This window comes from Colias eurytheme, chromosome 19, assembly GCF_061535395.1.
Source record: "Colias eurytheme isolate Ceu_HAF_F1 chromosome 19, ilColEury1 Martin Lab GWU primary, whole genome shotgun sequence".
NCBI lineage: Eukaryota > Metazoa > Arthropoda > Insecta > Lepidoptera > Pieridae > Colias > Colias eurytheme.
The window spans coordinates 9,670,993-9,695,250 of NC_142998.1; the positions used below are offsets into that span (position 1 = coordinate 9,670,993).

General features: G+C 38.3%; 1 protein-coding gene across 1 annotated transcript; it reads left to right on the plus strand.

The window, feature by feature from the left end:
* On the plus strand, positions 1–24,054 carry LOC149900341 (ral GTPase-activating protein subunit beta). The gene is made up of 29 exons (XM_090112884.1): positions 1–138; positions 487–645; positions 1,443–1,680; positions 2,116–2,350; positions 2,729–2,889; positions 3,164–3,306; positions 4,143–4,251; positions 5,578–5,751; positions 7,244–7,330; positions 7,762–7,884; positions 8,105–8,182; positions 8,582–8,747; positions 9,181–9,390; positions 9,954–10,150; positions 11,294–11,392; positions 11,938–12,072; positions 12,560–12,781; positions 14,717–14,823; positions 15,214–15,376; positions 16,586–16,757; positions 17,559–17,688; positions 17,948–18,049; positions 19,197–19,402; positions 19,778–19,922; positions 20,267–20,391; positions 21,032–21,279; positions 21,439–21,525; positions 22,375–22,594; positions 23,934–24,054. Exons 1-29 carry the CDS (start codon positions 103–105, stop codon positions 24,043–24,045), a joined length of 4,389 nt encoding a protein of 1,462 aa, XP_089969010.1. The 5' UTR covers positions 1–102; the 3' UTR covers positions 24,046–24,054.
* The last annotated feature ends 204 nt before the right edge of the window (positions 24,055–24,258 follow it).

Here is a 24,258-nt window from a genome sequence, read left to right on the forward strand (position 1 = left end):
TTATTTGTGTTATTTTGCAAGGAAGTAATAGTTGTGAAAACTATTCAATCGATTGAATCGTCAGTTTCTAATTAATATCTACCGTAAAGTACTGTTACATATATGAATGTGGGAATTTTTAACAGAGTTAATAGTAAGGTGAGATTGCTTACCGGTTTGCTATATTATATTTTGTTATGGTGAGTTTTGTTTTGTAGAATATATTTATTTTTTCATAAAAAAAATATAAATCTTATTTTTTAAGTTCTTTGGCTGGTGTATCTCCGCCCACTATAACTCCTCATAAAATATCAGATGGTTCTTTTACTATTTTTATTTCAAAATTTTCATCTACTTCTTTGGCATTCTTTTAATATAATTTTTTTATTACTTAAACCAATAGTTTGGATGGTTATGGATATTTCAAAGTATAATGCATGGAAATTGTTCTTAATATTCAACCAGCATGTTATTGGAGAATAAATAAATATGATTTTGTACTCGTAGAATAAGGAGAGTGACGGCATGTACTCAGAATGGAGTTCATTGCCCCTGGAGGGCGGGGGCTGCGGCGTGCTCGGTGCTGTCGGCGGCCGGGACGTAGTGCTGGCTGTTGTGAGGCAGCTTGCTTCACACCAGCCGAGCCCTTTGAATACTGACGCTGAGGTAAATATAACTATTGATTACTAATTTATGAGTAGCAACTGGTTTTCAATTAAGTATATATTACAAATATTATCCAGAGCACATTCAAGTTAGGTAGCTAGTGTTTGTTTTCAACAAAATGGTTCAGGTTGATTACAATTTATTTTCAACAAAGTCCTTATAAGTTTTGCTGTAAGATTTAACCCATTGACCACCGAGCGGCCCGATCGGGCCGAGACACAATAGATTTTCTATTGTGTCTGTGATCCGAGGACTGACGGATTAAAGATGACTCTACATTGAGACACTTTAAACAAGTAGACAAGAAGTTTAGAAAAAATGTATAAAACATTAATTGAAATTAACACCTTTCCTTATAGCAATAATATTCAAATTCTATTGTATAACTCTTATAACTCTAGGAAGCACTGCCTAATGCATGCATAGGCAGTTTTTGATACGGACCATTTTTGGAATTGTGCACATTACAACTACTTATTGTTTTTGAAAACTTCACAAATACTTGTTGTTTTTTAAGCAGAATATATGTACTTGTTTTTTATCCACATATTCATATACTAGATTTCCGCCCGCGGCTTCGCCCGAAAATATAAAGAAAAACTTGCAAAGTTCCCGTTCCCGGGGGATTTCCTGGATAAAACCTATCCTATGTGTTAATCCAAGTTACCCTCTATATGTGTGCTAAATTTAATTGTGATCGGTTCAGTAGTATTTGCGTGAAAGAGTAACAAACACACACATCCTCACAAACTTTCGCATTTATAATATTAGTAGGACTATGCAAACATTACAAACAGGTGGAATGGGTGCTCGAAGTGATACGCTACGGTCTCTCCCTCCCACTCTCGGAGCACGAAGCGGTGCGCGACTGCGTCCGCGTCTGTTGCTCCTGGCTATCCGCACTCCTACCGCCAGCTGCACCCGCCCAACCACCGCCTCCAGCTGTACCAGGCCCACTCGCAGCGGCACCTGAACGATACGCTACCAAGATACTGAGTCACTTGCATAATCTGTTTGTGCCGCGGCATAACGAGAGTGAGTGCTATTGACTTGTGTGTTGTGAATTTACTATTTTATTATTGTCAAGAAGGGATTGTTTTTTATTTCATTTTATATGAGCAGGCATAGATAGTTTTGTTTCATCACTTTGAAGATCTCCTATAAAATTTTGTTTAGTATATAAATAAAAGTTAATAATAATAATAACTTTAATAGGCATGAGGTTCTAAGCTGTCAAAATATTTGCTATTTAGTAACTTTTTACTTATCAGTTTATAATACAACAATAATTTGTTTCAAGCGCTCGCATTTATCTATCAAACGGATTTGGGTGAGTATTGTACAGTGTTAAAATTATTTCAATAAAACGCTAAAGCTATCATATTGGCATATGAAAAGTATAGCTTGCGCGCTTCCACACAAGATGTTAGCTTAGATCCTAACATCAAAAAAATGATTTTATACTCTTAGGTGCGGATCTAATAAGCAAGCAAGCGGTGTTATGCCATCGCGTGCTCCGATTGGCCCGTTCACTGGCTGATAGCGCGGCATTGGGCCCTCGTGAATGGCGTGCTCTATTGCTGCTGCTATTGGCCGCTGCGGCCGCGCTACTAGCGCCGCCAGCGCCAGTGCACGGCGCGGCGGAACAACTGTGTGAAAGAGTTCTGTGTGTGCTGTTCGAAGTCTGGATATTGGCTTGTCATAGGTGAGGGATGGAATTGAAAATAATATTTTATATGTAAGTTTAAATTTTACGACTCAAATTTTAAAGTTTTGATATTGACAGTTAATAAATACTTTTTAATAAATAAATTTTCAATGATTTTTATATTGAAATTGAATATATTGAATATACTACCACATATGATGAAATAGAATCGCCAAGATAAGAAGCAGCCTTTTAAGTTTTAATTTTCAGGTATTTCTATTGCCTATGCAATGTAACTGAATGCAAAATATCAGTTCAAATTTTTTGTAATAAACGCTATGTCAATAAGGATTTTTAACGTTCACTTCACTAGGGGCTTGCATTCCAAAATTATGTTCTATATCATCCACTTAAAGACTATATTCCCACACGCAGATGTTTCCCCTCCCCGCCGCTATGGCGTACATTGCGCGAACACTGCATCAGTTGGCGGCACCGCGCGCCGCTCACCGAGCAATGGACGCGAGTATCGTTGTGTTTAACTGCAAGACTGCTGAAGCATATGTACGGCCCGCTGTTCCCTGTTATGCCAATCAGTGAGTATTTTTCTAAACGTATTTTTATGTTTTTTTAATGTGTTTTTGATTGTGTTGATTTTGATGATTCCTATGCTATGTATAATATAATCCTAGAGAGATAGAACTATGTATAATGTAATGTAATGTAATGATGTTATCAGTAATAAAGGCTATTTTTATTTATTTATTTTATGCTATGTATGCCTCTTTATTTTTAACCAGTTTTTATACGATAAAATTCATACCCAGATTTTTTTTCATTGAAATAACTACTATGTATTTTTTTGACCAGGCGAGGAGGATGCTTCACTAGTACCATTGGACATGAGCGCAGAGAGCGTGATGCAAACCTGGTACCGCGTGCTGCACACCATCGGCAACCCCGTGGACCTGTGCCGCCCGCACCTCATCAGCCACACGCCGCACTTCCTGCAGGTGAGCGTGCTGCAACGTGAGCGTGCTGCAGCGTGAGCGTGCTGCAACGTGAGCGTGCTGCAACGTGAGCGTGCTGCAACGTGAGCGTGCTGCAACGTGAGCGTGCTGCAACGTGAGCGTGCTGCAACGTGAGCGTGCTGCAGCGTGAGCGTGCTGCAACGTGAGCGTGCTGCAACGTGAGCGTGCTGCAACGTGAGCGTGCTGCAACGTGAGCGTGCTGCAACGTGAGCGTGCTGCAGCGTGAGCGTGCTGCAACGTGAGCGTGCTGCAACGTGAGCGTGCTGCAACGTGAGCGTGCTGCAGCGTGAGCGTGCTGCAACGTGAGCGTGCTGCAACGTGAGCGTGCTGCAACGTGAGCGTGCTGCAACGTGAGCGTGCTGCAGCGTGAGCGTGCTGCAACGTGAGCGTGCTGCAACGTGAGCGTGCTGCAACGTGAGCGTGCTGCAGCGTGAGCGTGCTGCAACGTGAGCGTGCTGCAGAGGTGGAACCGCTTGCTGCACACCATTGGCAACATAATATGCTTCTGTGTTATCCCACTAGGAAAAAATAGATATTGTTCTAATACATATAAGTTAGCGATTCCGCAAAAAGCGATACTAACAATCTTATAGCACTAAAAGTCATTATTTGCCATTTTATCATCTTTAACATATTTTTTTTTGTTTCAAAGGTGTCTTTAGAATCTACTCCAGCAAGTCATTTAGATAATTATTCCATTTACCATAATAAAACTTCGCATAGAAATACTAATATCAAACAAAAATATTCAAACTTTATTCTTAATAAAAACAATATCTCAACTATATTTAAAAATAAAATATTATTTTCTAATACAGCACGCAATGCGCTGGGAAGACGGCAGTCAGCAAGCATGTCTGAACGCACTTCCAGCCATTTTCCACCGCGCCATGTTGGGGCTGGCCGCGCATGTTGATGCCTTCCTCGGTAACTATGCGTCATGCTCATGAAGATTATATCTAATACACTGGAGATTTCAGTATGAACATTAACTTGTAACAAGAAAATATGACCTTGAATGACGCCTGTATGTTTTTTTATCTCTTTCACACCAACTTGCCAAGTTACAAGTTAATGGTCATAGTGCAATCTCCATTGTATTAGATATAAGCTTCTTGGTCATGCTCATGCTAATGTCGTGTGTGACAGTAACATTATTGTTAACTAAAATTCTGTCATTCTGACTTTTTTTCTTCATTGTTATGGTACGTTCACACGGTATCGAGTGTTTCTATATAGCGTATCTGTTTTTTACAGGATTTGGTTAAGTCTTTCAATGAATGCGTCAGTTTAAAGACACGGCAAAAAAAAAACTAATCTTGCTGAAGTTGACCTGATTTTGCTACTACAAACCGATCCAGTCGTATTGCTACTAAAATATTAGATCCGGTGTAGGGTAAAGCGCATTCAATACATGCGTTAATATACGGTAGAGAAACAATCAACTCTGAGTGAACGTACCGTAACTTGTCAAACTTGCAGTTTCTTTTGATTATCGAAGTTTTATGTAACTAATTATTCTGTACGTTATTTTATTTTCTTTCTTCGTTAATCTTGGTCTTATTTTAATTAAGTGGCAATAGTGGGTATGGAGTGGGGCAAATATTTTCTTATTTTGGTGAAATAACAAATATTTATTGACAGTTTAGGTTGGAAAGGGTTTTGGCTTTGTAACGCGCTAAAATAACACATTCTAACCTGACTCTTCCGGTTTTTCCTCTAATGGTTGAAGGTTTAATAGAATAAATTTTTTTACAAGAAATTTTTTTGTACGTAAATGAATTCACTGATTTTGAATACATACTTTGTATATTGTAAATATTAAATTTGCACAGAAGTAGTTACAATAGTTGTTTACGGTTTGAAATCATATTATGTTCAACAAACTCTCAGCACAAACACAGATGTGAACTTTAGCGAGGGGGAGGGGGAGATGTTTCAAAGTCTTACACCCCCTCTACACTACTCGCGAAGTTGAACGAGGTTAGACGAATAGAATAATGTAGAAAGGACACTTCGGCTTACTTCGTCCAACTTCACCTCGCCTCGGCCGACTTCCGTTTGTTGTTGGTTTTTGCGTCCGAGTCAAAGGGCACGAAGTTACCCGAAGTTAGTTCTGAATATAAATGTATGCGCTCTCGCGAAGTTGAACGAGTGTGTAGTGTAGCACCGCGGACTTCGGCCGAGTACTTCGCCGAGGAACTTCGCAAGTAGTGTAGAGGAGGCATTAGCACGTGGGTGCGGGTTGCACAGGGCGCGGGCCGGAGCGCTGGTGGGAGGGGGCGGGGGCGGGGCAGGGGGCGGGGCCGGGGGCGGGGCCGGGGGCGGAGCCCGAGCGGGACGAGGGCGACACCACGCCCCCCGCGCACAGACGACTCGCCAAGTCCTTCAGCACCAGCCGCCCACGGGACAAGATGCCGGAGAAAAGTATGCTATATGGGGAGGGGGGGGAGTTCGCTGAGACGGTTCGATTAATTGTTGAATCGAGATGTAAAAGCAAAGTAGTGAATTACTTAAATATTTTTTTAGTCTGTACAGTTAACTATTTATAGATGTTTTAACTCACTAGGGCGGATGAGCTTGTGACATTGTCACAAGTATGGCTCACCCGCGCTCATGAGGTAAAACTTCTGTATCTGTTAATGGAGGGATAGAACCATACCTTACTTAAGTAGTGTATTACTACTGAAGTTTTTTTTAGTTTGGACGGTAAACTATCTATCTGTAAATAGCAATACGTATAAAGTGTAGAATAATTAGAAATTGATAGTTCTTTAACATAGTAGTAAAGTCAGTTATAAAAGAATAATGATATCTTATTGTCGAGCCAATTTAATAGGCAACATTTGACGTCTATCAATTTTATCTTCGAAGAGAGGTAACCTGCTTAAAAACATCGATTAAAGTGAATTAATCGATACGGATTTGAAACATTTGTCAATCGAATTTATTAATTTATGATGATTTTTATTCACAAGTAATCAATGCATTCGATTCTAGATGTCATATTTCGATTTTTAGAGTAACGTCTCTAGTATTTAAAAAGAAAAAAGGTTTATTGACACAAAATTGTAGTGACGTCAGTTCTTCAATTCAGAAATTGTTTATTATGTTTAAAATGGTTTATCAGTAAAATGAAATCTTAAAATTACTTGTATCGGTCATTGTTATTATAAATATGTAGTTGTAATTGAAAAAAGTCAAGCAAATGTGCAGTTCTAACAAAACGAAATATCATGTTATTCTATGTCGTCGTTACTAGGTTACGTTCTTGAATTTTGTTGAACTGTCAAATGTTGCCTATTAAAATGGCTCTACTATAAGAAATTAATTTAGTTTAAGAAGTGGTGAAGTATAGTAGTATTGACCGTCTCAGTGAAATTAGAATTATTGTTGTTGTAATTGATTTGTTTGTGTTGTATTCAGATAGTAAGAATGTTGTTTTATTTTGTAGTCATGAATTTTATGTTCATGTTTTTTTCTAAGAGCTTTTGATCAAAGTTTTTGTAGAACTAAATCCAGTAACAGTTTCTCTGGGAATATATAATAGTTAACTGTAGTTTGAGTGATTGATTTGCACATGCTTCAGTAGAATAGCACATGCACAGTATTTTATGCCTACCAGCACTTTTGCTATACCTTAATCACAATTATCTATAATATATTTCGATTGTACAAATGTAGAATTTGATTTAGATAGTATACTATACATGTATTAATAACTAAAATAGTATTGACTATTAAATAAAGGCAAACGATTTTACGAACAATAGGCGTGATTGAGTAACAGACAGACAGACAGAGTTACTTTCGCATTTATAATATTAGTATGGATAGAGTAAAAAGATCTATGATATAACGTTACTAATTTATTCCTTTACCATAAAAGAATGAATCTACATACACTACTTATGCCCAGGTACTCCTCGCACGTCGCTTATAGGATTGAGCAGTCGACCATCTAGTGTGGTTCCTACCACACCGCCTAATTCTATTTCTTCGCAAGGTAAGCATTTTTGCAATTTCAAACATTTATTTTGGAATTGAAAATATAAGTGCATGTACTTCAAAAAATTAAAAACCAATCAATATTTAGCTCCTAAAAATTAAAAAAGGGGGTGTGTGCGAAGCGCTCGTGTCAGAAGTGAAACTTCTTTGGAAAGATTTAAAGATATCAAAATCGTCGCTTACACCACTACGTGACGGTATTGCCATGACGCAACCTTGAAATTTTACTCTCAACGCGTCTAAAAAAGTTTCACTTCAATTATTATTAAAAAGTCAATCATGATTATGCACCTACGATTTTTTTTAATTGCAGATAGTATAGTAGAATGTTATACTTATTAAAAAAATGTGTTGTTTATCTAAAATAATTACAATTGAAAAATAAATATATGTATACAAAACTTCGGATAAATTTTATTTTTATTGTAGTCGGTGAAACAGAAAAGCCGCCACTCACACCGCTACGTCCGAAAGTGAACTCGATATTGCATCTGTTCGGTGAATGGCTGTTCGAAGCCGCCTTAATTGGGACCACGCCCACTAACACGCAACGTTAGTCATTTGTTTTATGGCTATTTGTAAATATTGTAGCATTTTTTGAAATAAAAAAATATCAAAGTGCTGAAATACAATTTTTTTTTAATATTGTATTATTTCTTTTCCAGATTATTGTTATGTCTTCGTTAGTACTTAGTAGAATTGTAGTTTGTTTGTTAAAAGATTTCTTTCTGCTTAAAGGTTGAAATTATTTCAGAAATTATATATATTACAGAAAGAGTGGAAGGTACACCGCCTCCTCCATCGCTTTCGGACGCTACGCAAAAGCTTAATATGCTAAGTTATCAGCCAGGTATGTATTTGAAATAATCCCATATAACTTCACCATTTGTAAACGGATTTTGATGATACTTTTTGACGTGACAACGTCTTATAATTCGATAGAGCCGGATGCACGCACAAAAAAATATGACTCATGCGGCGTTACCTCGCTCTGAGGCGTTCCATGTGAGGTTTGAAGTGCAAGCGAGAGCGCGGAACGAGCGACAAAGAAGCACAATCGGACGTTGTCACGGTCTACTATCGTCAGTAAACCGACTTTACAGACAACCAATTTTTTTTGCTAAAATTTAGAAAAATTTGGGAAATTAAATTATTTCCATCAAAATTTCCGAATTTTGATGATTCCTCATGTCTAAAATTTCCACAAAAAAAGTAGAAAAATAAATTATTTCCATCAATACTTTTTCAGGTCGTGCAGTAGCCCTGGGTACATTATGCCGCGTGATATGCTCGAAGCAATGCCGCGAAGAAGTGCTCGCTCCATACTTGGCTCGCACATATGCCGCCCTACAGCGGGGTCTGAGAGACCCGGCCACAGCGGCCGCGGTAGTGTTGGACTCGGCTGATATATTTAGGTGATTATGGGAAATATGGCGGGAACAGAGATATTCTAGTATTTTCTAGTGTTTGATTTTACGCGAGTATTATACATTTAGAAATTAAAGATTTTTAACGCGATTTATTTTATTATTTTACAGCATTGCACTTATATATAATGAATAAATCGCGTTTAAAATCCGTTAAAAATATTTAATTTCTAGAGATATTCCTCCTTTATACCATAGCTCGCTCCGTACTTAGCGCGGTAGTACGCGACGCTATCTATCATAATGTTATCTATCAGAAGATTGATACTTTGGGACGAAGATTATACCTAGTTGAGTTTAAACAATTGTGAAAATTGAATTGTGAAACTTGAGTGACACCGAATATGCTAACACGGACATAATTTCTAGTAATAAAATATGACAAACATACTATCACATATATTATTTTAATTCTTTACAGATTAGATCTCGACGGCGTGCTAGTATTAGTGCCTGATTTCATAACAGCACTAGACCGCATCCTATCAGAACGGGAACCGAAGTTAGAATGCGGGTCCATAGACAAGCGGGAACTTCGCAAGGCTGCCATTAGTCTTCTGTTATCTTTGGTCGCTTTCCCTTATCATTATAGAGGCTTACCAGTGCCTGAGTTCCCTGGATGTAATGAGTAGTAAGTATTTGTTGAATTTTTCTAATTGCCAAATATGACACGATTTCTTTTAATTAATTTGCCTTTTGTAATTCATTTAAGTATACAAAAAATCAAAATTCATTATCATTATTAACGAATGAAAATCTAGTTACTCAGGCCATTATTGTGTCTGGGACCGATCGGGCCGCTTGGGGCTCAATGGGTTAAACCAAATAATTTCAAAATTTAATGTAATCCAGCTAAAACAAGCATTGCAACGGCAACCGCTTTTATGTGTATATATTATTCAGTTATATTTATGAGAATACATACTGTGCCATAATTGGCAAATAGCAATACTTGGCGCCTTCCTTCAAAAAAAAAAAAGACGTGTGGCACTCGGGGACTGCCGCGGTAAAGCTATTGCATGCTATGCCTTCAAGCCACACCTCCGCGCCCGTCGAAGTGGGGAGCGTGAGATTTTTTCGTTACGGAATTTCTCGATTCGGTCCCCGCACTCAAGGCCCGCGATAGAAGCTATGCAATAGCTTAAAAACCTCCCAAATTTTATACTCAAACTTAACACGTACATATATTTCTAGTGCGGGTATGACACTCGGCGAGTACGCACGCGGCAAGCTTTCCCTCATATGCGTTTCTGCTGTACAAGTTGAAACCGTGGACGCACTTGCTGTACCTCTACTAAGTGCGCTATATCTATGTGTGAGACACAATGCGCATGCGTCGAGTGCTGCCTTCAGTGGGCCGGCTTCGAGAGCTCATAGTAATGAGTATAAGGGTGAGTGGGGGGAGGGGGAGAGTTTCAATCTTAACGGAAATAAAAATAAATTTGGGATTTACGGGAATTTTTGGAAAATCAGGTCATATCGAGTATTTTTCGCTAAAATAATTAGTAATATACCTAGTAATTAAGATCTAATAACGACTTCTGTTTGACTATAAAAATTTCAAATGGAAAATTTTATAGTCAAACAGAAGTCGTTGTTTAATCGTGCTCAGCTAATATCTCGTAGAAGTTGAATTATGAATAATTTTACATATGCGATTTTATACCATCTATACTAATATCATAAAGCTGAAGAGTTTGTTTGTTTGAACGCGCTAATCTCGGGAACTACCGGTCCGATTTGAAAAATTCTTTCGGTGTTAGATAGCTCATTTATCGAGGAAGGCTATAGGCTATATATTATCACGCTACGACAAACAGGAGTGGAGCCACGGAGATGAAACCGCGTGGAGCAGCTAGTATATAATAAAATTCTCCTATTTAGGTTTTTAGGTTTGGTAAGTGAAAAATATACCACTGCAAACATTGTGGTAGATGAAATAAACGATAAAAAATACATATTTTGATTTTGGCATTGTACAAAATTTTATTTTTTTTCTCAATTGGCAATTTAAAAATGGCTTCATATCACTGCATCAAACTCTACACATTTTTTTACAAAAACACAATACACGCCGAATTTTTTGAGTTGCTCTGCTTAAACCCTCACTGCAAAGACATTTCAATTACATACCCTAATTTCAGTATTAGGACATAAATATACTGCAAATTGAGTTCACATTAGATAATGTGTCATAAAATCACAAGATTATGATTTCATTTTAATACTAGAAACTCATCAAACTTCAAAAAGCAGACGAAACTAATAAGCAAACAAATTTGAAACAAAAATAATTTATAGTCGCTGAATCAAAAGAAAAATTATCATTTCGACTAACCTTATATACTGTCCTATCATAATGGACCAGAAATCACTCCTACCAAGTTACTATTATATAGTATTGGCTAGCTATTAGAACTGTATCCAATTCTAACAAATGGTATATAAAATTGGAGGTAATTTATAGAAGAGGGTTATTAAAATGGGGGGTAATTTCTAAAGAAGAGGGGTATTAAAATGGGGGGGTGTTATAGCCCGGTCAGACAGCAGCAGCGGGCCGGCGAGCGCCGAGAGCGTTCAGGACGACTTCGCGGCTGATGTTAGGGAGCTAGATCCATCATCGCCTGTTTTCGGTAAATTTACCTTTCTGTTGCTTCCCATACTGACATTTGACAAAATAAAACCTAGAATTCTAATAACTCCTTAAGCTTTGCCTTGCATTACCATAAAATGACAAGATCCTCTGTATTAACGTTATTTTGTCAAATGTAATGTAGCTAACTACATCAGTCGTATGATTCGCTTATTATTGTTTATTTTTTTGTAGCTTGCTGTTTTGTTTCATTTAAGCATGTCATGTATCAATTCCTTTTGTAAGTTACACGTACTTTTTGTGTTTAATGATGTCTATATTTAAAGTTTAAACGAATTATTTAGCATGTACTCGTACGTATAAACGGTGCATTGTTGTGTAAATAATTTATGTAACGCATGTCTGTATTTATACGTTTATAACTGCAAACAATTGAATTATTCGCTTAGTTAAGATATTGTTATGAAATTCGGTGTTTTCCATTTCAACAAGTTAGAAATAGCAGAGGGCCTTATACGTACCCTTGCGTAACCCCATGTTGTAAGATCAATAAAATTCAATATTTCTATCGACCGCATACTTTAGGTGCAGCATTAGTAGTACGTGCAACTTATTTGGTTTGCCATCGACTGATCTCTTCTTGGAAAGGAGATTTGCAAGTATCTCTCGCTGCGTTGGAACTACTCTCTGGTCTTGCGAAATTACACTCTTGTAAACCTGGTGAGTCTAATTATTATTGTTATCATGTAAACTGTTTATAATTTACATTAGCTTTATTAACTGCATTGATATTGATGGATTTGTTTTAAAACTATTCAAAGATAATTTAAATATCTATTGTTTTTCTTGCATGCTAAACAGAAATAATAATAGGTAAGTATTAAGCTTTTGAAAATTGAGTTATAGATTTAATTTTGTTAAACTTCCCTGTATGAAAGTAATGGAATATTTTATAGTTATTTAATACATGGATCACACGACAATGATAACATAAATATCTATAAAATATTACTACAGATACATTTTAACTTTGTGTATCTATTAATCTACAAACAGACCATCTCTGTCACCTATATCCCTAAATCCCTATCCAACCAATTATCCACTAAACGAGATATAACTGCTCTGGACTGACTACATTTCAGTAAAGCCTGGCAGTTTATAATCGCAGTTTATTTAGATTTTAGAATACGTAATTGTCTCGCAGATGCGTTAGAACGCAAGCGCGCAGTGCGCTGGATCTGCGACTACATCTCAGTGCAGTGCGGGCGCCCGCCGCAAGCGCACTCGCGTGACCTGCACTCGTGTGTAGTGGCCGCATATGCATGCCTTGCTGCGTGGTTATGCGAACCGTTATTGGCTGATCCAGATTGTCTAGCTGCGTTAATGGAGGTGGTAGAACTGGGCATCTCCGGGTCGAAGAGTCAGGGTAAGTATATATCCTGGTGTGCACTCGTGTGTAGTGGCTGTATATGCGTGCCTTGCTGCGTGGTTATGCGAACCGTTATTGGCTGATCCAGATTGTCTAGCTGCGTTAATGGAGGTGGTAGAACTGGGCATCTCCGGGTCGAAGAGTCAGGGTAAGTATATATCCTGGTGTGCACTCGTGTGTAGTGGCCGCATATGCATGCCTTGCTGCGTGGTTATGCGAACCGTTATTGGCTGATCCAGATTGTCTAGCTGCGTTAATGGAGGTGGTAGAACTGGGCATCTCCGGGTCGAAGAGTCAGGGTAAGTATATATCCTGGTGTGCACTCGTGTGTAGTGGCTGTATATGCGTGCCTTGCTGCGTGGTTATGCGAACCGTTATTGGCTGATCCAGATTGTCTAGCTGCGTTAATGGAGGTGGTAGAACTGGGCATCTCCGGGTCGAAGAGTCAGGGTAAGTATATATCCTGGTGTGCACTCGTGTGTAGTGGCTGTATATGCGTGCCTTGCTGCGTGGTTATGCGAACCGTTATTGGCTGATCCAGATTGTCTAGCTGCGTTAATGGAGGTGGTAGAACTGGGCATCTCCGGGTCGAAGAGTCAGGGTAAGTATATATCCTGGTGTGCACTCGTGTGTAGTGGCTGTATATGCGTGCCTTGCTGCGTGGTTATGCGAACCGTTATTGGCTGATCCAGATTGTCTAGCTGCGTTAATGGAGGTGGTAGAACTGGGCATCTCCGGGTCGAAGAGTCAGGGTAAGTATATATCCTGGTGTGCACTCGTGTGTAGTGGCTGTATATGCGTGCCTTGCTGCGTGGTTATGCGAACCGTTATTGGCTGATCCAGATTGTCTAGCTGCGTTAATGGAGGTGGTAGAACTGGGCATCTCCGGGTCGAAGAGTCAGGGTAAGTATATATCCTGGTGTGCACTCGTGTGTAGTGGCTGTATATGCGTGCCTTGCTGCGTGGTTATGCGAACCGTTATTGGCTGATCCAGATTGTCTAGCTGCGTTAATGGAGGTGGTAGAACTGGGCATCTCCGGGTCGAAGAGTCAGGGTAAGTATATATCCTGGTGTGCACTCGTGTGTAGTGGCTGTATATGCGTGCCTTGCTGCGTGGTTATGCGAACCGTTATTGGCTGATCCAGATTGTCTAGCTGCGTTAATGGAGGTGGTAGAACTGGGCATCTCCGGGTCGAAGAGTCAGGGTAAGTATATATCCTGGTGTGCACTCGTGTGTAGTGGCTGTATATGCGTGCCTTGCTGCGTGGTTATGCGAACCGTTATTGGCTGATCCAGATTGTCTAGCTGCGTTAATGGAGGTGGTAGAACTGGGCATCTCCGGGTCGAAGAGTCAGGGTAAGTATATATCCTGGTGTGCACTCGTGTGTAGTGGCTGTATATGCATGCCTTGCTGCCTGGTTATGTGAGCCTTTATTGGCTGATCCAGACTGCCTAGCTGCGTTAATGGAGGTGGTAGAACTGGGCATCTCTGGGTCGAAGAGTCAAGGTTAGTGTGTCATTTTTATTTTATTTTATTTTATTAGTTTCCAAACAGCTTATACAACAATATAACAAACAAATTATTCAAGTACAATTAATAACGTTCTATGTATAAGTCTATTCTATGGATACACAAATGTTTAGAGTGTGAAAACATTAACAAATTAACATAGTTTTGATTATAATGTATGCTCTTTGTTGTTAGTATCCGACAACAAAAAACACGATGTTTTCGCGCGAACTATCATGAGAAAAATTTAGCCATTAAGTTTTCTGATATTTTTTTCATAATTTATCTTTCATAGCATCCCGCTCCTGACAAAGCATTAGCAAACTTGAGATTTAAGCGCATACTAAAAAAAAGGCAAATGATCCAAATTAGGTGTTCTGTCGTAACTAATTTATATTCTTGATATTTTTTGTTATGTTTAGGTAAACCAGGAGAGCCTACTAAAATGAAAGATGAAAAAGAATTGAAGCCTGTGTCCATGAGAGTGCGAGACGCTGCCGAAGCTCTACTTATGTTGATTCTCGAACAGGTATGTAGACGTAGTTTGACCTTAACCTTGTTAAATTTATCTTCCATTGCAGGTATTTTATTCGTAATAGATTCTAATGTTTTGTTACCAATAATTATTTTACATCAATTCATCTATTGACATACAGATTATTATTCTAATTTACACAAAACCAACAATCTCTCAAATTATGAAACATTTTGAGGTTGTTTAAACAATGGAAATAAACTATTTATTATAAAATTGTTGTACATTATTGCTATCAATAAACATAGAATATACCCAAGATACAGGCAAAATAGCCTAGTTTGGGTCTCCTGTAATGATGAAATGTTTAAATTTTTTTTGGTAAATAAAGATTTTATTATTTATTTATTATTTATTTATTATTATTATATTTTTCTCCCATAGACGGGCACATCCGGTATGGGTACTTGGTGTAGGCTAGACGAGCGTTGGCTTGCTGCTCTGGGCCACGGCAAGTTGCGGCATTTCGTCGCAGATGGCAGCACAATACTGTCTCTGCTTGAAGAGCCACTGGCTAATAGCCAAGAGCCGCAGCCTACTATTATTGGTAAGTTAAAGCTTCTGAATACAAAAAGCAAAATTTTTGTCGGTTTAATCTTTTTTTCGTTCTTTCGAAAATATGACATTGCATTTAGTTAGATGACAGACATGGTATCGTGATTTTTAAACGTTTTTCTTTTTCGTCACAGAGATGTTTTCTGCCATTGTACATTTGTTCTTCTTTATCTCTATCTATTGTATCTTCTTGTGTCGATTGTTTTGTAGTCAAGAAATTAATTTTTGAAATCTTTACAGTTTTTATTTATTATTCGTAAATCCTTATTAACTTTGGTTAGAAATTGGAGCGAGGTGGTCAACTTTCCGTATAAAATTTCATGTACTTGTTTAAATTATGATGAAAAGGTACGTTTCCACGGAATTTCGACCACTTACGATTTTTTAAGTAGCAATTACTCAAAAAATTGTTTAACCCACTTAACCAATAAAGTGTGTATGACATAGGTTACACGCTCAGTCTGGCGTCAGTTCAGTCCATCAGTTTGCTCAGAATGACGGGAGAATTATCGTCTAACCGGTTGACTGACGGACTGATGGTTCAGAATTGTTTGTGTTTTTCATCCATCATTCTGGCATCAGTCTAAGCCGGATCAAACTGATGGATTGAACTGACGTCAGACTGAGCGTGTAACCTATGAATAGGTTCAATGGAGTTTACGAACAGTTATCAATTTAAGTAAATAAACCCATTTAACCTATAAATTGTGTATATATATACTGCTATAGATGCTATAGATACTACTTTCCGAATCGGTGGTAAATGTTAAAAATACTTATGTAATGACGATTCGAAAGTGCTACTAAATAGTAGTCTAATTGAGTAAATGAATGTTTGAGTTGAGTTTTTACACGCTTTATATTAGTTTCACCTGTATGTTTGTTTGTAACCGACCTCTTTGGGCGCGATTTTAACCCACTTTAAACGGCCAGATTTCGTTCAAACTTTGTAGATTTATTGAGGACCGATGACAATACACTAATTTGATAAAATTTTTAAAGTGAAACTTTTATTACATCGTCTCAAACTTTTTGGTCTGTGTAGCGCATGTCGTGTGTATCGCGGCTGCCGACCGTCACGCGACATGGGCTACACAAAGCAGTGTTCGGAACCGTTCGAACAGTTTCACTTTTACCGTGGTTTCATAAAACCACACAACATTATTTTTAACTATTATTATCATTATATCGGATACCCCAGTGCTGGTGCGCAGCGGGTGGGGCCGCTACGCGTGGTCGCTGTGCCGGCGCGGCGCCGCTCGCTGCGCGGGGCGGTGTGGCGGGGCGTGCGCGCGCCCCGTGCCCATGCTGGAGCCGCCGCCCCGCGCGCCCGCCGCCTGCCTGCCGCTGCCGCCCGCCCCAACGTGCGCTGTGTGAGTATACATACACACATACACGTACAAAACATTTCAACGCGCCATCTTGCAAAATAAATCAATTTCATTCCATTTTCCGATCCGATTCCGATCCTCGCATCGGCTTGTCAAAAAACGCTGGGCAACGTTAAGTTCTGAGATCATATAATATGTATTTAATAATTACAGGGCTTCAATTGAAAACCAAAATTTAGCACGTTTTCTGCAGTACATCAAAATACATATTCTTTTATAAATATTATTTGCAAAATCAGAAATTTCATTATTAAAAATTTGATCTTGCAAACCAATTTTACTCCGCTCCGCTGAAGGAACTCCCCTTAATACGAATACACACACGTAGATGCGGACGTTGTAAGCACACTCATGAACACATACGACAAACTAGACACACGTGCATATACGATACACTTAAACATGTGGTGCGTTAACATGCAAGAATTACATAGACATGCTGGGGCGACATGTTACACAACACGACACGCATATGTTTTTAAAGTTGCAAAAATGGATCCTATCTTGTTACTGTTTTTTTTTTGTTCTATCTACATAATATATAAAAATAGTGTTGGAATCCAGCCCAAGAGTGCATCATTTTATAGATTGACAATTATTTTCCACGTTATGTTTATAAGGAAATAGTGTGTTAGATAACGATAAACGTATCACTTTTAATGAAAAGTTTTGGACTACTAAAAATTTTCGCAAAAATTCACACCAATACTTAAAAAATGTGATAATTCGAATAAAAAAAATTCTGTACACCTCATTTATCAATTATTTGATTTTATCATACAGTGACTCCGCATTCCCAAGCCTGGACGCAGTACTACGGCAACTAAACGACCCCGATGCTAATGTACTGTTCAAACTGTTGGAACAGCAAGCGGCCATTGAGAAGAAAGTTAGAGACAGCGAAGACAATGTGGTAAGAATATTTTGAAAGAAAAAAAAAAGACGTGTGGCACTCGGCCCCTCGGGGACTGCCGCGGTAAAGCTATTGCATGCTATGCCTTCAAGCCACACCTCCGAGCCCGTCGGAGTGGGGAGCGTGAGGTTTTTTCGTTACGGAATTTCTCGATTCGGTCCCCGCGCTCAAGGCCCGCGATAGAAGCTATGCAATAGCTTAAAATATTTTTCAGCATACCTTTTTATTTTCAAATTTCATAATTAATATATTTTCCCAGGTACCAGAGGAGTATGTACCACCAGAACCAGTGACTGAATTCCAAACGGCAAGAATGTTCCTATCGCACTTTGGGTACTTGAACATTGCAGCAGATAAAAAAGTAAGAATTTTTTCCTTACTCTATTTTCTGAATATTACACGCATCAAATTCTTCTTGAAAAATCTCTCAAATGATTTCATTTTCATAATTTATATTCGCGCAATATTTGCATTTAAAGAATAATTGAAGTTCATAGAGCAACATTCTTTCAAATTCCTTTGAACTGAAGCGGCACTGAATCACATTAAACAGAACGAACAGTATAGTAAACCAAGCCTTTTCGATAAAAAATTACCTACGCAGCAGTAACTGGGTTGTTTTTTTTACCTTTTTTGTTTTGAGTAATTATTATTATATTTGAGTAATTTGTTGATCAAAAATCACCCGACCCGCCAGAGCAATCGAATTTATTCCATTCTTTCAGTTTTATGTGTCTAAGGGACACCCATCCATCCAACAACCATCTCAACCAACACGAAACATTTATAATTTTGTATTTATAAAGCATTTGAATGCCATAAAACTAAAAATATCAAATTCAACGTCATTGATTGTTTAAAAGGACTTTTCGCAAAGAATAATTCGAAAAATACCTTCTCCATAATATCCTCTATCCAGTCAGTATAGTAGCCAAGCTTAGTAAAAACAGTTGGAGCATCTGGAGTTCCGCAAGTGGGTAATCCAAAACTGACTACACCCATAAGGTTGCCATCGACCACGCCTGGACCTCCCACAACCTGCTAAAAAATTCAAAATTAGTTGTAGCTTAAAAGACTTACTTGGATACATGCTGAGTGAAAAGGTTATCATTCGGTTGGTGCCTAAATAGCTACAGAATATGATTCTTTTATAAGGTTAAAAGAAACAAGCAATCGTTTCCACGTCAGTATGTGGTATGTAAGTATTTGTGTAAATATTCAACTTGTATTTTAAAAGAATTAGATGTTAAACTAGCTAAATTCATACTCAACTGGAACGTAAGTAATACGATTATGAAAATGAAAATGAAGAACAGTACAGTAAACAGAATAAAAACAGTAGCGAAACTTCCTACAAGACGTTCGCAACCGCTCACTCACTTATACATACATGTTTTGCATGTAGTTTACGTACTGTTTGCTATTCTGTCTGTTACTTGATGACTGTATTTTCACTATTCACATACACAATTTCACTAATGTGTGCACTGTGTATGTGTGTATGGCAGGGCAGTCCCTCCCGCCTCACAGCTCTAGACAGCTCAGCCCCCGGGTTCCACGCGGCGCTCCGCCGGTTAGACGCGACCGGCGCCCGGGCCGCGCTCACGGTGCACGCGCTGTGCGTGCGCGCGGGACAGACGTGCGCGAGGGACATTGTGGCCAACGCGCTCAGTGCACACACCGTGCCCGCCGGCTTTGTGCGGATGCTGCGCGGGTATGTGTTGCTCTCTTTTGCTACAAATCAACACATTTTCGCAATTTTTTTATATAAATAGAGACCGTATCATTAAATTATTTGTGTAAAATGTTTTTATATTCTTCTATAATCTAGTAAATATTACAGACTCTGGATCGGTATCAGAATCTAATTCTGATTCTGCCTCTGACTCCGATGCTTATTTCTCGTCTTTATCACTTAACGACAGCATGATGTAATCGCCTGTGTGAAGGAGATGAATTGGATCGTCGCCAAAGTATATTATATTATAGCAGTATACAAATTACATTTCGCTGAGCCCTTAATATTTCTATGCTTACAACTTATGAACATTTGTTTATCTGTTAAAATATTTGTTCCTAAAACATTTAGGCTAGGTACACCTGTCCGAGTGTCTGGTCACGCGGGCTGGACGGGCCACGTGCGCACGAGCTACGACGCACAGCCACACTTCACACAATCTGAGCATTCTCCGCCAGAAAACATTGCACCCGCGATCTATGATGGTAGAGAACAGGTTAGTGGAAGAAATTTAAGATTATCACAATTAAGATTTAAATTGTAACAGAGTGGAGTTAGAAGAAGCAATGTTGGTATTTTCATTGTATTCTGGACGTATCAGATAATTCTGGCATATTTAGTGTGTTTTAAACGATAAAATAATCTGTTGAGATATATGGAGTGGGGGAAAATTGTAATGTTAAAACTTTCTGTTGAGATTTAACGAGAGTGGGAAAAAAAAATACACAATTGTAATCCTACAGTTAAGTTTCAATTATTTAAATTCACACAGGTATTATGCTGATCAGAAAAAAGAAGCAGAATTGTATTCTACAATTTCATTGATTTAAATGGTCACAGGTATTATACTGGTCGGATGCAACGGATGAAATCGCGTTTGTGGTGCCGTCCGGTCGGGAACTGAGCGAGGCTGATGAGTTTGGGGACAGCAAGTGTGATGTGGACGGCTCTTGCTTGTCTGTCAAGTGAGTATATGATGAATGTGGTTATTATTTTTGTTCTGTTTTTTGAAGTGAAAACTTCTTTAGCGGCGTTGGATATAAAATCTTAAACTCGCGTCAGGACACGTGGCCTGATCGAAAAAGCGTAAGACGGATGTTTTTTTTTTTTTTTTAGTCCTTATATTCCATGCGTAAGACGGATATCATTCCAAAATATCAAACATGCTCAACGTTAATAATCAAGTTTTCACTTCTGCCGGCACTCCCGGAGTGCAACCCGTCTTTTTTTTTTACTGATCATACGGATGAAATCTATAAAAAAGTGTGTTGCAACTTTTGCAAATATAATGAGCAATTGAACTTTAACCAAAATAGAACTAAGTAATCTAACTTCAAATAGAACAAATAGTCTTAAATAAAAAACTATATTTGTGCAGAGCTTTTTATTTCTGTCAACTACATTGGCGTACTAATTACAACTAGATTCATAATCACATGAAAAGTTCAAACATTCAAAATCTATCGCATCGCTCATAAGAAAACTCTGGCTTTTAAAAAATGTAGGCAGAGTTTCGTTACGGACAATTTATCAGCGCGATTGATCGTCATGTCGTTTATTGTACGATTGTTACAATACATATTATATATTTATTCAAATATGTAGTCGCGGTGACAAAACGAGCGGCTCGTGCTGGGACGTGTCCAGTAACACATCACACGCGAGCTACGAGCGCAGTACCAGTGAGTGTGAGCGACGTATACCCCGCGTGGATAAGACGAGGGCACTATCACTGGAGCTGGATAGAGCTGCGCCTGCACCTGCTGGACCTGCACCTGCAGTGCCTGCTGGAAGTTCTGGTGCGGCATCTGCTGCTCCCGCTGCTTCTGCGGCTTCTGCTAGTGCGCTGTCAGGTATGTGTGAATGTGGGGTTTTGGGTTGCGTTGATTTACGTTTTAACGAGGATAAAGCTATACATCGATTTTGGCTCAGTGTCGTAAAACTTTAGATGAACCTGTGACGAAGTTATTTGAAAAACATTTGATGTATTAATCTTTTTTTTTCTTTTAAAGGTAGTGGAAGGAGGAATCGAGATTTTGCCCCAAAAATACTTATCATCTGGTTGGAAGATTTTGAAGATCATCTCAATTTGCCAATCGGTAAGTTGTACTTCATTATTACAGTGAATCGCAATCCGGCTCGAATGTCCAAATTTTTGTATTTTTGAAGTGAAAATTTATTTAGCGGCGTTGAGCACTTTTTCTGTAATGGGTATAAAATCTTAAACTCGCGTCAGGACACGGAAAAAGCGTAAGACGGATACCATTCCAAAATATCAAACATGCTCAACGTTAATAATCAAGTTTTCACTTCTGCTGGCACTCCCGGAGTGCAACCCGTCTTTTTTTTTTGCTGAAAATATTTCCACATGTCAAAAATTGGCTTACAGATGATTTGTTACGCTACTTGTATAATTTTTAAAAAATTGTATGAAATTCTTTGCGGGAAATATTTGCACATGTCGAAATTTGGCTTACAGATGATTTGTGACGCTACTTGTATAATTTTTAAAAAATCGAATGAAATTCTTTGCGGGAAATATATCCACATGTCCAAATTTGGCTTACAGATGATCTGTTACGCTACTTGTATAATTTTTAAAAAAATTGTATGAAATTCTTTGCGGGAAATATTTGCACATGTCGAAATTTGGTTTGCAGATGATTTGTTACGCTACTTGTATAATTTTTAAAAAATAGAATGAAATTCTTTGCGAGAAATATATCCACACTAGCTTCCGCCCACGACTTTGTACGTGCATCCCTGTTTTTCCCCGTTCCCGCAAAAATTTCGGGAAATTCTTTCTTAGCGGATGCCTACGTCCTAGCATCTACCTGCATGCCAAATTTCAGCCCGATACGTCCAGTGGTTTGGGCTGTTCGTTGATAGATCACTACATCGGTCACCTTTGAGTTTTATATATATAGATGTCGAAATTTGGCTTACAGATGATCTGTTACGCTACTGCGAGACGGGCGTGCCGTGGCGGCGGCACGAGGTGTGGTCGCTGTGCACCAGCGCCGTGCTGGGCGGGCTGGTGCGCGTGCTGGCCCCGCCCGCGGCCGGCGTGCTGGCGGACGGGGCCCTGCTGGCGCCGCGCCTGCTGCCGGACTGCCTGCGCCGCGCCGCCACGCACCTGGCGCGGCGCACCCGCCTCAACACCGACCTGTGAGTGTGTGTATGTACTGCACCACAGTACACGGATACAAACAGTAGCGAAACTTCCTACAAAACGTCCGCATAATATAAGTTCAGATAAGTGTCTCGTGGGAGCTGCATTAATCTTAAAAAAACACGATTTCATTGGATAGCATACGAATGTTAGAAGAAAATTCTCGCGTTACCCCTCGTTTTCACCAAGAAACAAGTTAAATACTAGTTTGATACAAAACTTGTAGAATACTTTTCAAAACATAATTATTTATTTTACACATGTATTGAGACTGTCTCAAACATTCTTTCGTTCACACTTTGTAGCCAACAAGTATTTATACAAGTATAAAACACATTTGCGTTTACACTGAAGTCTGTGACATAGTAGAACTTGTCTGATCCATTGATAGCGTTCTCACCTTCAAAACACAGTCGTGGTTTAGATAAGTATTGTTTATTTTATTGCAATTTCTGTATAATACTAGTAACAAACAAGTTTTAAACTTTATCCATGTTTGTTGGATAAAGTTTTCAACATACATACATATCACAAGTTTTTTTTTAGAAATTATAAAAGTAGGTACGACTGAATTTGTCTCGAATTCTACAAGTATAGCTACAACAAAAACAAGAGATCATAAACATGTAGGCAACTTAGATCAGGCAACTAGAAGTTTTCAACCAACAAGTTTCATATAAGTTATCCTACATGTATCAAATTTTGTATACAACATGTTTTACACATGTCTATGAGAAACGAAAACATTGCATCAAATTTGTAAAATACATGTATTATTGTGTATTATACTTTGGTGAAAACGAGGGGTAACATGTACAAAATTTCAAAGTTTCGAATTTTTTGCTGAGTTGGTCGCAGGATTAACATAATTTTAGTATTTAACTAGCTGCGCTCCTGTTGGTCTTAGCGTAATGATATGTAGCCTATAGCCTACCTTGATAAATGGACTATCTAAAACTGAAAGAATTTTTCAAATCGGACCAGTAGTTCCTGAGATTAGCGCGTTCAAACAAACAATCTCTTCGGCTTTATAATATTAGTATAGATGTTAATAATTTATCGATAAATATATTTTTCAATTTGATTGATTAATTACTAAATTACAAAAAAGTAACAACCCTATTGGTTCGTAGTACCTACGTAGGTTATTTAAAAGGTATCTCCTAGTTACCTTACTATTTATTCTATGTATACTGTGACTCTATTGTGCCGTGCAGAGATATAAGAATTTTACGGATACGTTGCAATAAGACTCTTTACTTCTATATGATTAATTCCAAATTTTAAATAAAAAAAAATTTAGGCAATAGTTGTATCACATATTTTATTTTTCAGATATCAACCTCCCCACGTTCGACGACGTCACTTGATACAGGAAATTGCACAACAATACAAGAAAGATTTAGACGAGCCACAGCTATTGGAATCGCTTTTTAGAGCACCCTAATATATTTAGTTAATAATATTTGTAACAGCTTTCAGTATTTTATGATAATTTAATTATCTATTTATCTCTCGAATTGTAAGATAACCTTTATTTTTAAGACTGATTTTTTAATGTTATTTTTAAGAGTGGCTAACATTCCACATTTATGTCAACGTACTTAATTTTATTTATTATCCAATTGAATAATTTATCAATATATGTTGTAATGAATTT